Here is a 17337-nt window from a genome sequence, read left to right as displayed (position 1 = left end):
ATGGCTTCTGTAACAAATTACCACAAATTTAGAGGATTAAAACAACACATTTATTATCTTAAAGTTCTGGAGGTCAGAAGTCTGAAATGGGTCTCCTTGGGCTAAAAGTAGAGTGTGGATGGGACTGCGTTCCTTCTAGGGGAGGCTCTAGAGAACAGTCCGTTTCCTTGCCTTTCCAGTCTCTAGAGGTTACCTGCATTCCTTGGCTGGTGGCCTTTTTCCATTTTCAGAGTTAGCAACGGTGGGTCAAGTCTTTCTCACATCTCATCACTATGACTCTGACTCTCCCGCCTTCCTCTTTGACTTATAAGGAGCTCTGTGATTATGTTAAACCCACTTAAATAATCCAAGATAATCTTCCCATCCCAACATTAGCTGATTAGCAACCTTAATTCCATCAGCAACCTTAATTCTCTTTTGCAAGTAACATAAACATATTCACAGATTCCAGGGACTGGGATGTGGACATCTTTTGTTTTCTTTTTTCTTTTTTTTTTGTGAGGCACCTTGGCCATGAGCTAACATCCGTTGCCATTCTTCCTCTTTTTGCTGAGGAAGATTGGCCCTGAGCTAATGTCTATGCCCATCTTCCTCTATTTTGTATATGGGATGCCTCCACAGCATGGCTTGATGAGTGTTGTGTCGGTCCGCGCCCAGGATCCAAACCTGCGAACCCCGGGCCCGCAAAGCGGAGCTCGCAAACTTAACCACTACACCACCGGGCCAGCCCCAGGGATATGGACATCTTAAAGGGAGAGGGAGCATCATTCTGCCTACTATCTATGGGAAAATCAACATGTGTGTTTAGACATGTTAGGTTTGAGATGCCAGTGAGTTGACCAAGTAGGAAGTTAGTGTTGCAGGCAATTGGATATGTGATTTTGAAGCTCAAGGAGAGGTTAGGGCTAAATTTGGAATTTGTCACCACAGAGATGATGTATAAAGCCATGAGAGTGTGTGACATCACTGAAGGAGAGACTGAGCCCACAAACTTCTACATTTAGAGTTAAGGTAGAGGAGGAGGGGCCAATAAAGAAAATAGAGAAAGAACAAACAAAAATAGGATGAAAACCAAAATAGTGTGGTATTATGAAAGCCCAGAGAGGAGACTTTCCAAAAAAGACAAGAGTGACAACCTGGGGTCAGTACTGCTGCGAAAGGCAGTTGCAGACCTCTCCATGGATTTGGCAGCAAGCAATTGGAAACCTTGACACAAGCTGTTTTAGTGGGGTACTGATGCAGGTCGAGGAGTGAATGGGACATGATTGGTGACCATAGGTGATGAGGAAGTGTCCTGTGTGTCCTCCACAGCATTTGTAGATGCCTGTTGAAAATAGTGAGGTGATCACATTTGATCAGAGGTTTTGCAACAATGAGAAGCTAGGAGCTAAGCAAACTCACTGTTGTGTATTTATATGTAGTCAGAATGGCCTGATGGCCACATCGATATACATGAAAGTGGTACAGACTTTGCTGAGTTCTCACTGCTGTCCTCTGTGTGAAGCAAACCCTCAGAGTAAACGGGAGCAAGGAAACACCACCACCTTCCCGAACACATCCCAGGAAATCCTTTAGGACCAAACTGCAGAAACTGCTTGGAAGGAGAAAATCAGAGTATTCTGTAGCAGGACTCAAGGATCTGTTTGTCTTAGAAGGGACAGTACTACATCCTCCCAGACTGCAGTTTACCAAAGGGCCTACTCCTGCAGGAACAAGGCACTCTTACTAGCTGATGATTCCTCCCTGCTCATCCACAAGGGGCTGTACTCTCTCAGGAGCAGGTGGTTGAAAAATTCTTGTGTGAGGCTGCTCCTCTGCTCCGTTTACTGGTTCTCAGGATTCTACAAAGGGAAATTAGAACTCTCAGAACAAAAAGATTCAAAAGGTAAAACCCAAATCTTCCTTATTGTTAATTTGGTCAAATTAGATAGAATAAATAAATTCCTATGGACTTAATAGATTAATAGTAGAGATTAATAGTAGAGACACTTAAAATCTGAGAACGAACTCCCAAAGGGATTTGGCTCCATGTTACAGCCCTGGAAAATTTAAGAATCATGACAAAGTAACCAAGGCATTTATTTCATTAAAGTCTTAATCTCACATCATACACAAATTTAATTTCAGGCGTATCATAGACCTAAACATAAAAGATAAAAGTATAAAGTTTTGAGAAGACAGCACAATATATATTTACAGCTTTAGGGTAGACAAAATTTCTTAGAAAGGACACACAAAACAGTAACAGTAAACAAAATTGACAAATTACATTTGATCAAAATTGAAAACTTTTGATCATTAAAAGATACATTAAAAGAAAATTGGGTTGATAAAAGGGTACAATCTTTCAGCTATAAGATGAATAAGGTCTGAGGATCTAATGTAAAATATGGTGATTATAGTTGATAACACTATATTATATAATTGCAATTTGCTAAGAGAGTAAAACTTAGATGTTCTCACCAAAAAAAAAGATAAATATGTGAGGTGATGGGTGTGTTAACTAACTAGATGGTGGGAATCCTTTCACGACTAAAAAACAAAACAAAACAAAGAAGAAAATTAATAGAAAAGCCAAAGACTGGGAGATTATATTTTCAAAATATACATCTGACAGAGGACTTGTATCTAAAATTACAAAGACCTACAAGTCAATAATAACAAACTAAACAAAAGAGTATTTTAAGTGGACAAAAAGTCTTAATCTGTAGTGATGGTCTGCTTCACTGATTCAAAGAGCTTCAATTCAGTGGAGTTAATCATTTGTTTTTTTAATAATAAAGGAAATGGGAAAAGTTGATGTAAACAAGAGGAGTAGAAAGTATGCCTTAAATACTAAAAGCCTGGCTAAGCACCACCTGGTGGCAGAATTTCAGCTTGAGTTTTTATGGATATTTTTTAAAGTAAATAAAGATAAATTTTGAAGATTGAATGTGCAAAAAGACTTGTAAGTGATAAGAAATTTTAATAAGATTACTGCCAAATTAAAGTTTGCCATAGTAAAACCAAACCAAAAGAACAAAACCAATTTGGTTATTTTTGCGTTGTAAAACACCTGTTAATAATTATGAGACAATGAAGATAATAATATGATGACATAATGCCCTGCCAAATATTTATATGGTAGAATTGTAATTGAATATTAATACAATAAATATAAGCTGATTATTTTTGTGCCAGATATTCGACATGTATTTATTAATCTTCCTAAGAACTGTGTGAAGTACAGGCCCACACCGCAGAATTTTCCTAGTAGAAAATCTCTTGGTTTTTAATAACCAAACCTCATAGAACATATTTATCTCTCAATACATTTTTGTGCCTTTGTTTATATTAGGAAAAAATTACATTTATGTCCCTGAAACTCTGTATAATTTTTTTTAAACAAAATGAGGTGTGGGAAATGTTTTGATTTACATTCCAGATAGCATTGGTCTAAATAACGTCTAAATCATGTGTAGACACTTTGAGAACCACAAGGAATTGAACAATGAGGGTGTGCATCTCAGTTGTTACTGGCATTGAAAAAGGCAACTTGTCCTGAACGTGTCACCACCATGCCACTAATATTTAGCTCTTGTTTTTGCTTAGTATTGACAACGAGTCCCCTCCCAAAGATAAAAAAGTGTTGAGAAAACTATGGGAAAAGAAGTGAGTGATTAAAGTGTTTACAGGAAGAGAAGATACCACTGCATATAAAGCAACTTTTTGTTAAGAACTATGTTGCTTATGATCAGAAAGTAACATAATGCAATTTATAATCTAACATTTTTTGTTTAATACATACATATGAATTTTACTGCATTTTTGTTAAGTTTTAGAAAGTGGTTGCAGGTCTTATAATGCATTACAATTTTTTCCAATTAAAAATAATGGAAAACAGGCTCTCTGTTGGTGTTTTCAGGTGGAATCTCATATTTTCAAGAATAGATTACTGATGTTAAGCAGGAGATGCCTGTATATTATTAACATTATACCATTTTACAAATGAGGCCCAAAGAGATTAAGACACTTGTCCACAGAAACTCCCACAGCTAGGAAGCAGTGGCGCCCTGGAAGTCTGGCTTTAGAGGCTGTTCTAACCACTGTGAGACACTGCCTCCATCGTGGCCCGACTTCTATCACACAGATGGTACATACATACCTTGGGTCAGCATTTCTCAAAGTTCTTAGTCAATAGGTTATTAGCTTGGAATGTTACTAGATTAATATATCACCTAAAAGGAAATTCTGTGGCTAATTAGATTTGGGAAATGCTGAGTTTAACAAGGTAAAACATGTTACTTTACTTTTCAGAGCCAAATGTGCACTGTGATTCTCTATGGATGGTAGTTGAAGAGGGATTTAGCATTTCCCAGATGTATTTTTAGGGGATTTGTATAGATAAAGAATGGGATTGGTAGCATAAAATATATAACATGTTGCATTATGTGTGTGTGTACATATATATGTAGATATGCCTTATAACATACCAGTACTGACTTGAGCAAGTGTATGTTTACTTGTCCCACATAACAAGAAGTCTGGGGCAGGGCAGTCCAGGGCCACACTCATTTCTTTTTCCCTTTCTGCTCTACTATCCATAACAAGCTGCCATTCATACTCATGGTTGTCTCCTCATAGACAGCAGATTTTGCTGCACCTCCAGGCCTTATGAATGTTTTCCAGGGAGGAAGAAAAAGGAAAGGAAAGAGGCAACCTCAACACTCCACTTATATTTCGTTGACCAGAGGAATCTCACATGGCCACCCCACATGACCCCTAGAGAGCCTAGGGATCGGTTTTTTGACTTTTTTTTTTTTTTTTAGTGAGGAAGATCGGCCCCTTATCAGTAAGTTATGATGTGGTGATAAACCACAAAGGTTGATTTCTCGCTCATGTGACACGTCATCAGCTGCGGGTTGACTGTGGCTCTGTTCAATGCATCTTCTTCATTTGGGGGCCCAGGCTGAGAGAGCAGCCCCTCTCAGGGCCATGCGTTTCCCATGGTGGAGGGGGGGTGGCAGAACCAAGTGATGGCTCTTAAAGACGCTGCTCAAAAATGGCGTCTGTCACTTTCCCCCACATTCCACTGGCTAAAGCAAGTCATATACTAAGGCTGATGTCAATAGGGCAGGGAAATATAATCCTGTTACAAAAAGCGTTGCAGATAGTTGAGCATGACAATATAATCTTTCCTATATAATAAAAACAGGGAAGTGAGAATAGACCAGAGATGGAAGTTGAGTCAGCAGTCTACAGTGTCTGCCACGGTACACACACACACGCACGCACACACACACACAACACCTTTTTATTTATTTATGTTCCAGAGCATTTCACAGGATAAGTATTCACATCCTTTGGGAACTGTGGCCTTGAGCCACATCATGTCCCTTTGATAAAATAACTACCTATAAAAACATCCTGGTATAAAATACTTAGCCTTTAATGCAGGCTGTAGTTCTGTTCAGCATTATAATAGATTCCACTGTAATTGCACAGATGACAGTCTGAGTCACAGACTGTTATTGGAAATTTCTTGTTGTGCATTAAAATCCACTATTATGTCAAGGTGATATACATGAGCAAAGTTTATTTATTTTTTTTTTTTAAAGATTTTATTTATTTATTTTTCCCCCCAAAGCCCCAGTAGATAGTTGTGTGTCATAGCTGCACATCCTTCTAGTTGCTGTATGTGGGACGCGGCCTCAGCATGGCCGGAGAAGCAGCGCGTCAGTGCGCGCCCGGGATCCGAACCCGGGTCGCCAGCAGCGGAGCGCGCGCACTTAACCACCAAGCCACGGGGCCGGCCAGCAAAGTTTGTTTTTAAGCCAGGAGAATTTCAGAAAGTAGAGTCATGTCTAGTTACTAAAGTTTTTTTTCCTTTTCTCCCGCATCAGGTGCTATCATACCATGCGACATGTTCAAAAGCTGAAGTTGACAAGTTTAAGGTAAGGAAGCAAATGGTGCCCTATTCGTGCATACAGTTAAACTTCCCGTGGCTTTCTGACCTTTCTTCTCTGGCCTCTGTGGAATTAGTCCTGCCCCCTGGCTGTTGGGGGAATAGAACTGGACAAAGGTGTGTTTGGATATTTCCGTTATAGAGTTTAAATAACTGAATAGCCCCTTCATGATTGTTTAAATGGTTCAGTATTTGTTTCTTTCCCTTTGTTAAGTAAGCAGGATATCAGGAAAAAATCTGTGTAATATTTTACACAGTGAGAATCAAGGCCTGGTTTTGGCATTGGTTTTATCTCTAACTGTTCATTTAAAATCTTAGGGGTTAGGGGCCGGCCCCGTGGCATAGTGGTTAAGTTCCGTGTGCTCCGCTTCTGTGGCCTAGGTTCACGGGTTTGGATCCCAGGTACAGACATACACCACTAATCAGCCATGCTGTGGTGGCACCCCACATACAAAATAGAGCAAGATTGGCACAGATGTCAGCTCAGGGCGAATCTTCCTTAAGCAAAAAAAAAAAAAAACAAAGAGGAAGATTGGCAACAGATGTTAGCTCAGGGCGAATCTGCCTCAGCAAAAACCAACCAACCAAACAACAACAAAAGAATCTTAGGGCCTATACTTTCATCTGTAAAAATAAGTGAAGAGGGGCCGGCCAAGTGGCGCAAGCGGTTAAGTGGGCACGCTCCGCCGCAGCAGCCCGGGGTTCGCCAGTTCAGATCCTGGGCGCACACCAACGCATTGCTTGGCAAGCCATGCTGTGGTGGCGTCCCATATAAAGTGGAGGAAGATGGGCACGGATGTTAGCCCAGGGCCAGTCTTCCTCAGCAAAAAAGGAAAAAAAGAGGAGGATTGGCAGATGTTAGCACAGGGCTGATCTCCTCACAAAACAAATAAATAAATAAGTGAAGAGATTAGGATAATAATAGCTAACATTTACCAAGTGCTGCTTATTATGGACCAGGCACAGTACAAAACACTTTACCTGTATTAGTTCATTTCAGTCTCGTAATCCTGTGAAGTACATGCTATTTACAGATGAGTAAACTGAGGTACAGAGATGTTGAGTAGACAGGCCAAGATCAAATGATTGTAAGGGGTATAGCCAGGCAATCAGGCCCTGGAACTGGAGTTCTTAACCACCATGCTTCACTGCTGCTTCAGCTCCGACATCTAATGAGTCTGTGAATGAGCCTTAGATACTCCTTTTCACCTTAGTCACCACCATTCCCTTAAAGACGGCTCAGACTTCTTACTCCTCTCCCTGTACTTCTAACCAGCCATGGTCAAACATGGGAGCATGGTGAAACTGATTTTCCTCTCTGTTGAAAGTTTTGGTGTCTGCTTTTATAAGTTTTTGTGGAGGTTCAGAGAATTGTCAGGCAAGCTACCACGACCAAAAGAAAGATAATGTTTTGTATTGTAATATTTGTATGTAATAACACTTGATGAGGACCACTCTTCTAAGAGTTTCATTTGCACATAGATGCATTTGTCATCCCAGGAAAAATGGCACAGAGCCCTTTGGGCCTGATAAATGAATCAGATCATTAGAGTTGAGTCACACTAATACAGAAAGGAAACAGGGAAGACCCCAAACTCAGAGTAGGGATGAGGGAACTGCTCGGAAGGGCAGGGAGCAGCACATCTGTGGTGGGCATACAGTGAGCTGCTTGGATGTGGTTTCTTATTGGCCTGGAGAGACGCTTAGGAAAAGACTTGCGATAGTGACCCGGTTCAGAAGGAGAGACATGGTGTCAGCAAGAGGTGACAGCTGATGGCAGAGGAAGGAGACGGAACAACCAAACCACAGCAGTCAGGGCCAGCTTGTTGTAGAGATGAACGTCATCCATACGGGCTAGAATCTGAGCACCCTCGGGGCTGTGCTTTTCGCATGTTTTGTTCACTGCTCTATCTCTACTGCCTTTACAGCTCTGGGAACATAGTAGCATTCAAGAAATACTTGTTGAATGAATGACTGAATGACTAAATAAATTCAAAAGCCATCAGTGTTCTATAACTCAAAACAATTATTCATTAAGAAAATGTTAAAACAGCGTTATATATAATTTTTATATTTTATATATATGTTATAAATATTTCCACCAAAAATATTTAAAGCTTCTTTACTTTAACTAATAAAGTTCAGTTTGCTGGAAATCCTATTTATAAAAATTACTTCCCATAAATATTTTGCTACTTTTACTGTTGTTATAATTATCATCACGGCTAAAAGGAGGAAGGGGCAGGCAGGGAGAAAGACGGCAAAGCTCACAACGGACTAAATATGACTGCAGGGCTATTTGATGGGCCATGCCCAGAGCTATAGCAGGCCAAAACCAATAGCTTGTCCACAATCTGAAGGTATTGCCCTATGTTCAGTTTTAATTCTTTGCTTAGAGTGAAGAAAACACCGTTGTATTGGAATTTGCCACGTTTTTCTATTGTTAGCTTACAAACATACTAAAAATATAAAGTATTTAAATTTGAGAACAAAGGGTTATTTCATCTTAAAATTATCAAGATTATTAACTTAACTGATTTATTCCCAATTTTATCCTGAAAGATATTAGCAAATATCTTATTACAATGTAATTGAGATATAGTAGATAATTTTAACCTAATGGCTTTTTTCCTTGAAATATAAAGTGTATAAAACATTATCATAGTTGGTAGCTGATGTCTTATAACTGCAGCAATAACATTAAAATGTAGTGGGCTTAAAATAATCCTGCACAGAGACACCGAAAAGTATTTACATACTGAAATTTCACACTAGAGTGTGTGCAACGGCAGTTTCCTAACATTGTAGCTAAATAACAGTAAATAAATGCTTTGTTTTGACTAATATATGCAGACAAACCATGCTGACATTCAGCTATATTGTAACCTTTGCTACCTGCAATAGTTTCTTTAGCAGAGATAATTTTTTTAAAAAGTACAGTAATTGGAAATCTAGAATCAGAGTTATTCATGGGATTTCATGAGTTAAAGGATGGCTGAGTCTCAATGTATTGGGTCATGCCCAGCTGGGACCGGGATAGTGATCAGAGATTCAGAGATGAAGCCAGAGTTTGGGAAGAAAACGATTCCATCCTCTAGGGCTGAAAAGGATCTGGAGGTCAAACACGTGCGTACACCGGTCAGACTCCAGCTGCAACCCAAGCTGCGCCGCATCCGGGATTCAGACGTGTCTGGAAGACCAGTGCAATGTGTTTCGTTTACATGAGAGACTAAGAGGGCTTCTGAGTCAAGAACTCTTTCTGATGGAAAGTGAGACCACAGGCCTCAGTTTCTGGATGATTCCAAGTTCAGCATGGGGTTTGGCCCTTGGATTTGTCTCTCACGCCAGCCTCCCATGGACTCACATTCTCAACTAAGAACATTAGTGGACACAGAAAGCGTGGACTTTAGTTTGGTTTCAGTGCACTACATGCCCCCGAGAGCACAAGGCTTCCAGAGTGTCGACAGCACGCAACAGAAAGCAGCAGCCCAATGGAGGGAAGCATCACTGGACCAGAGGCTGGGCACCTTCCTACTGGTGTGACCAGCAGAGGCTGAAGGAATCAATGCAGGCTGAGTGGTCACATCTTAAGGACAAGTAAGGTATACCCTGAGAACTCCCAGAAATAAGTAGGAGAGAGGGAGATCCTATAATATTGGAGATTGTGATATGTACCATTAATTACTTTCAATTCACTACCACTTGTACTCCTAGGTGGTGTGGCCTAAAGGAACATAGATTTCATATAAAATAAACCTGTAGTGAATCTTTAATAATCATTATTAATAATCATTAATGCTAGGCCGATACCACCTCACCTTTCCTCATATCTTGTCTTCCTATTTCACACCCCTCCGTGTTTTGGAATTTCTTTTCCTATTCTAGAATGCCATTGGAGAGGGAGAGGATGTTTTTGTTTTTGTTTTGTTTTGTTCTGTTAACCCTATTTCTCCTGTTTGGAAAAATCTCCTTGAGGGGTGTGTGGTGTTGGATGGGAGAATGGTGGTTAGAGTGTGAAAACCTTTCTAGAAATGTCCCTGAATTTTCCAGCCAGAATAAGTAGGGGAAACAACATAGAATTGCTCATCCAAGAATGTCAGAACCTAAGCTTTTTTTTTTGGTTCTAATATATCATTTATACCTTGGGAAACAGTACTTTTTGTAGGGCCACCTATACACAAAAGGATCACAGAACTTCCTGGAACTAATGAACTAATTCTTTTTAAAAGTCTTATTCAGGTTATAATGTTAATAATTTATCCTTTATGGGTTGGTTGCCTTGTGCATTGAATGAGTAAAACCAGGATCTAAAGACTGGTTTTTATCCTCATTAACATTTACTGATCTTCCATGAACTTGAAATAAGAAAGGTGTGCCCAGAAAATTTGTGCAGATTTTAGTGCCTGTTTATATCTCTTCTGCTCTGTGCTAACAGGAATAATGTATAAAGACCATATTGACAATTAGATCTCTTTGAAGATGACTGGTTTAAAGGCTTTTAATAACCTGAAGATGCCAGCTGTGATAACATAAGAAAATGAGTTTAGTACACCAATTATATGCTCCTGTAATTTTATGCACTTTCCTTAAATTCTAATGTGGTGGACAGACCAAAGAGTTATCACTATATATGCCAGTTTACCAATTAAAATCAACTCATGGACGTTCTCATGTTATATTGCCTACCTTCTATCATCCCTTCTTTCAGTTCCAAACTGCATGGGTTATGGCTGCAATCAGAGACGAACTCGTTTACAGCACTATTTAACTGCCTCCGTAATTAAACACCAATAACTCATGTTGGGTGTTTGGGTTTGGACTACCTCTTGCATATTTCAAGTTTTCAATGTTAATGCCTGGGCCACAAATTAATATCCTGGTAAAGTAAATAAAATAAAGTACCCAGGAACAGTACTCCCTGTGGCCTTTACATAGCGAAATAAGAATGGCTATTTCAAAAGTAGCATCTTACAGCTTCCTCTGTGAGAGGCATGGCAGGGGACAGGCTGACCGATGGGATGTGATGCACTAGGCTTTTTTTTTTTTTGTAAGTAATTAAGTTTGAGGAGCTATGTTTGATCCATAGAATATTCAAATGTTATCATAAGAAGCTTCTGCCCTCAGAACCTCCCTTGCGGTTATGCTGGTAAACGTGTCTGTCGTAGGCCCTGCACAAGGGCTCCTGCACAAGGGCTCCTGCACAAGGAGACAGGAGTCGGCACTTGCCCCACTTGGCTGGCCCAATGCATGGGATGCCCTTTAGTAACTGATCCTCCAGAGGGCGCACATTTCTCTAATTGCACAGAGAGCAGCCACTACCCTGCCAACTGTATGTATTTCCAAAGCTGTGGGAAAGCCCAATCCTTACAGTCTCTTGTAGCAGAAAAAGTGCACTATGCAGAGAGGAGGTAACACCGTGGCATTTACCCAAACCCAGGGGATACGGCGACTGCTGAGGAGGGGAGCCGTAGGGCAGGGCACTGTGTGGCAGAGGTTTGGGGATCTCATGTTCCCCACCGCAGTCAGCAGGGAGCACCTTCCAACTCCTCTCCTGCAGGCCGAATGCTCCCACAGAGGCACCTCCACAGCCCAGGGGGTAACCCCGGGATCTTAGAGTGCCAGGGAAGGAAGAAGAACTTTCTCTTTTTTCTCTAGTCTCAGCCCTCACAGCCTTCCTGAAATGCTGCCTTTGGAAATCTCAACAACCAACGACTTTCCAGTTCACCTCAGCTTATTTCTAAGGTGGTTTAAAAGATGACCACGCAGCAGTATAAACAGAATTTGGGTATCATTTCCACCTAACCTATTCTGTCTCCTCTCTTGTCCCTGCCTCTTGAATTGAGGCGGCTGTTTTGACTTTAAATAGTATTTATGCCGAGTTTAATACCCGAGATTTTTTTTATCATCAGGGAGTTATTAAACCTTCAGCAGGAAATTGACTGTGGAGGAACAGCTGAATCAGCATCCTAAAGGGCATGTTCTGCTCCCAAGGCAGCAGACTGAGCCGGGTGGCCAGCACTGCTCAGGACACATCCATAAATATGTGGAGTGCTTTGTGATCAAATGTCCACGTGTTCATACGGGGTTCTCTTTATGAATTGTGTCTTAATCAAATGCCATGTCAGAAAAAAGATGGTTGTACTTTGTCACTCTTGAGTATTGAAAATACTGGGGAGGGGGATGGTGTGAGGGCACCCAGGGGTACAAGTCCAGGCTGGCCTTTCCTACAGCTGGACTAAACGGCTATGAGTCGAGGGCTCTTCAAGGACCCACCTGGCCAAAATATATCCTGAGGTGACCCTGACCTCCTCTCAGATCAACTTAAATAGCCACTATTTGTCACTTTCTTCCATTTGAAAACAAAATAGGGACACTGTCTCCAAAAGGTCGCTATGAATATCTGCTTTCCCTGGGAGGAAGAATGGGCCTGGAAGGCTCTCTCCCACCTTCTTGCTTGCACACAATAACACAGCCGGGTTCACTGCATTCCTTAAGTGTCACACTGGAAGGTCCAGGGAGTCTGAGCCTGAGAGAACGAAATAAAAGTCAGTTCGTTTTTGGTTTCAAAGCAGTGATGAGTCCTGAAAGTCCAGGGAAGACAGGAACAAGGGTGATAGCGTGGTCCTGTTAGAGCCCTGACCCCTGAACAGTGAAGGGAAAGGCCAAAGGAGTCAGAACCTTCTAGAACACGAGGGAATCTGAGACTATATCACTCTTCCTTCTTTCTGGTTTTCCTCTAGTTGGAGTCCTCTGTACCTGTAGATATGGAATTGGGAAATACAGAACTGATAGCCGCTCACCTCAGTGATATAGGCTTGGTTTCGCAATCATAATGGTTGGTGTTCTCTGCTCTTCCTTCAGTATACATAGAAGCTGCAAACTCCTGACTGTTATGTTCCCTCACACTCTTCTCCAGATGCACAGTTGGATGTAATTGCACAGTCATCTTTGGGTCCTCGCACCTGCTTACCCCTACAGGCTGTCCCCTCCATTCTGACTTTGGAACGTCTCTCATGCTCCCATCCTCCTCACAGTCATCACTAGTTCAGATGCTCGTTCTATCTCAGGCAGACAGTTGTTGCACAGGGCTCTCCTAGCTGGTCTCCCTGCCTCCTCTGCTCGACTGGCTCTCGGATTCATCCCGTACACAGCTGCCAGATCACCAGTGCTCTTCTCTTGGTGCCAGTTTCCTTCTCACAAAGCTTGGTATCTTCTAGAAGCCTCTTGATTCCATCATTTTGAATTCTTTAATTGGACATTAAAAGTGTTCTGAACTCTAACCCCCAGTTCACTTTTCCAGTCTGTTTCCTGTGCTGCCAGTTACCCACCCTTCACACGAGTTCAATTTGCAGTTTTCTGTCCATTCTCTGCCTTTCCCTATCTTTGTCCCTATCTCTGCATATTTAAAGCCCTAACAATCCATCTGACCCTGCTCAATTGCCCCCCTCTCCATGAAGTCCTTCTAACTGTCCTTCAGGCAAAAGTGATCTGCTCATTGCCATTCTTTTCATTGTACTTATCAGTGTCTACCTTGCAATATAAATCTTTGTGCACCTGTCTAATCACCTGGTTAAACTAGGAGCATTTTTCGGGGAGAATCCTTGTCTTACTCGTTTTTCTAATCCTTATATCACCTAAAGCCATACCCGGCACCTTGATGCTGGAGAAATTTCAACCAAGTGACCAAATACATTGAATTGTTTGCAGTTTTGATGACAGAGGAAGTTACAACATGTGAGTAGAATTTTAAAGCAGGAAACTATGGCAGTGGGAGTGTCTGCAAATTCCATCTCAACCCCTTGTTTTAAGTTCTCGGTTGTTAGTTTCCTAGGTTTCCTATGAAGCCTAAACTATACGAAAATAAAGGGATTTTTTTTGTTGTTTAGGATATTCTGTTTGGAGTGTTCAGTACTGACAATATCTCTCCTTCCCTGCTGTGGGCAAAAGCCCCTTGCCATTAATTTTTAGTTGATTCAGCAATTTCCTTGACATTAAATAAAGATTATTCACTCGTATATCTGGCTACCACCACTCTGCTGGCTAAATTTTTAAAAACTATTATTTTCTTGAATCTCTAAGATGCCTTTCTAATTCTTTTATTTGTATGGCCCTGTATTCTCTCCCTTCTACCTATTTTTGAAATTATGTACTGCTGTGGTAGTTCTGCATGGTTTACCTCAGTTGGAAATGGATCCATCCAAAATCTTAAAAACATGCATGAATCATGATTCTATAGGTCCCAAGGCACCATATGAAATAAGAAGTTGGGAGAGAATGTCTGACTAAGGGTTTTCTGCAGTCTCAGTCACCAGAGCTGCCCCTTTCAGCAGTCTTTGTAGGACACAGTAAGACAAGAGAAAGCAAACATGTAAATTGACAAAGCAGCCACCAGACCTCGTGGTTCATTTAAAGTTTCTAGGCCCCGGGTTTCCTCATCTGCAAAACAAAGCCATTTCCAGCTATAAAAAGCTATAATTTTATGAGCCTATAAAATTTATCTCTGGGAGGGAAGGGGAAAGTAAAACACACAGCAACATAAAGTTGACAAAACATCTTGGGATCCTTATAACTTGTGAATACTCAAAGCTTTAAATTTAAGCTCTATTTAAAAATTTGGGTATTTGGTGGAAGACTTGGCTCAGCTTGATTTAATTACATATTATAAGTGATTCCCAAAGCCCACCACGGCTATATTTGAAGGGTAATATAATACAGTAATCCTCGTGAGGAAGGTAAGTGATTATTTTAGGTAAGACAAGAGTCTTAATCTTATCAGTATAAAAACTATACACTAATTCTACCTATAAATGTTTAAATAATAATAATAATGTCATAAGTAATATGACTTAGCAGTATATAAAAACATTTTCATACCCATTATCTCACTTGAGTCTCCCAAACTCTTGGTGAGGGCAGAGTTATTTTAGCTCCATTTTACATACGAGGCAACCAAGAACCAAAGAACCGGCAAGAAAAATGCACATATTTGGCTTTGATTTTTCCTCTCCAATGTTTTGTTTTGACTTGAGAACAATGTTTCTCTTTAAGAGGCTGAATAGGAAAATGCAAGCAATATCACGGAATTTTATCCTGAAGTCATTTGTTTAACTATTATTCTTGGAACCTTCATGGCATTTTGACAGTTTGGGGGCCAAAAAAGCATGAATGGTGATGATGTCTGAGAAAAACAGAATTTCGAGCTGAACTTAACATAGACATTTAAAAAGAGACTTTTCATGGTACTCTTCGGACAATCAATATATAATGCTATTTTATTAGAAACTTCTTTTTGTCTTGTGGTTGTGCCATCCATGTGACTTCTTGCCCTGGGGTTTCAGAATGCTTAGAAACCTAAGGAAATTGGAAATAGCAAACGTTATGAAGATATTGCATCATTGTTAGCAAGATGGTATATGATCCATTATTCTGACATCTTGCTTGTCTTCCTTACAGTCCGATTGGCTATCTAGCTGTATAGTAATCTCTCGACATCTGGAAAGCTCAAAGGAAAAAGAATAGTCCCATTTTATTATCCTGTGCTCTGCAGGTCTGCCAAGTACCTTGTAAGAAAGATAACCAGGATATGAGACTGCGAACATCAGTTTAATGATAAAGCACTCGTCAGGAGATAAAGTCTTATGTTTAAGGCGTGAGAACTCATAAACTAGAGACTGTTTGGGGGAAGATATGAAGAATGTGAGACGGGTTTATATTTGTATAATATTTCCTATAGTCATGCATGATATTAGGAACATCATGGACAGTAATCTGCAAATCTGAAATATGATGACTTTAACATAAGACTCTTAAGGTAAATTTTTAAGGATTTTTAAAAGATATTATTCTGAATTAATCTCTGTGTACTGCCTCAATTTGTGTGTGTGAGTGTGTGTAAGGAGTGTATGTGTGTGCACTTTAGTTTTAAGGGATAATCAAGTGATTTGGAGTTTCAACTCTGGCTTTAGAAAAAGATCTTATGGCAATTCATTGTCTCCAAAGAGATAAGCAATGGAAAATCTGTGAGAAAACAAGATCTGAGATGAAACACTTTGGCCACTGGGTGCCATCCTTGCTCCACGTAAGGATTTGCTGAGCCACATTTCTAGGAAAATGGTTAAAACCCAAAAGACAGTAATTTAAAAGTAATTTCAAGATATAATAATGTTTGTGTGTGCGCATGACCTGGAATATGTTAGTGACACAGGCAGCTCATTCATTTGCCCAAGCGCAGGTCGGAAGGATTGGGGAAATCTCCCCTCTGGTTCAGCCTTATCAACAAAGCCTGGGTAAAGCCCTCTTGCTTGCTGTATCCCAATGAGCCATCCAGGGGTGGCAGGGGAGGCACAGTGGAGGAGCTGGGATGAGGTGGTGTGGTAGGTATCTGGAGGTCAGCAGGTCAGATGCTCCATTAATTATTTTTATTGTTGCGTATATTGCAGCATGCATGTAGCAGGACTTGAACCCAGTCATCTGTGTGGCTGTGCTCTAGTGCTTCAAACGCATTCCTTTCATTACCAGAGCTGGTGGAGCTATTAAGCACTCTTCCTAGGAATGCTGCATGTTGGTGGAATAGTAATTCTGTTCCCGTGCTTTTCATTTCCCTAGAAGCAATTCATGGAGTTTACAAAGACACCACCTTAGCCAGGCATCAAAACTCCGTGGTCAATGACACCATATCTGTGCAGGATTTTTCTGTCTTTGGATTTGACACTCATATGCATAAAACCATGATATTAAACTCAGCATTATGAACAAGAATAGCCACAGAGAATATTCTAAGACTGTCATGTAATACAGGCTGATGTTTCCATCCAGGGCCTCAAACATTTGGTTGGGACTAAAAGGAATTAAGGTGTGAACAAGTAGGAATTTTAATAAAAATTGAAAATCTGTTACAGTCACGCTGTAACAGAAAACTCTGGAATCCTTTCTACAAGACCATATTGTAGAGGGGAATCCGAGCTCAAAATAGATTTTAGCTCATACCCCCAGGGTGGAGGCCATGCAGCTGGCCTCATAGTTGGCCCTAGAGAGTGGCCCAGAGTAGTGCCTACAGGTACTTCCTGAGACTCGCTGTAATCAAATCCACACCCCCAGGAAAGGAACAAGTGTGAGAAGGGCTGATGAGAACTTACAAAAGGGCAGGCTTTTTTCAACCTATCAGGGGATAAAAGGCTTAACTACTATTCTGCCGTTAAGCACCTACAGGTGGATGGACTTTAAAATTCATTTTCTGGGCTTACTGTAGGATAACATGATACCAATCATTATATACTCTTAAATATTGCTATTCGCCAAGAGTAGTGCTATTATAGCTGTAGCATTCTTGCTGATTCAGAGTGCTTTCATAGCTCTTATTTCATTGAATGTTAACAGAAGCCTTTAAAGGCAGC

At 40.6% G+C, this 17337-nt stretch overlaps 1 protein-coding gene across 1 annotated transcript in view; it reads left to right on the top strand.

Annotated features, from left to right (window-relative positions):
• Window positions 1-17337, top strand: part of PDE11A (phosphodiesterase 11A) — a 255806-nt gene that overhangs the window by 112617 nt on the left and 125852 nt on the right. The window contains exon 8 of the mRNA XM_004426667.3: window positions 5883-5933. Coding sequence (XP_004426724.2) covers window positions 5883-5933 — 51 coding nt within the window. The remainder of the gene's footprint in view (window positions 1-5882; window positions 5934-17337) is intronic.

Source organism: Ceratotherium simum, chromosome 9 (assembly GCF_057802395.1).
Source record: "Ceratotherium simum simum isolate JZ-2026a chromosome 9, ASM5780239v1, whole genome shotgun sequence".
Taxonomy (NCBI): Eukaryota; Metazoa; Chordata; class Mammalia; order Perissodactyla; family Rhinocerotidae; genus Ceratotherium; species Ceratotherium simum.
Note: the sequence above shows the minus strand (reverse complement) of the source record. Positions and strands in the feature narration are given on the sequence as shown.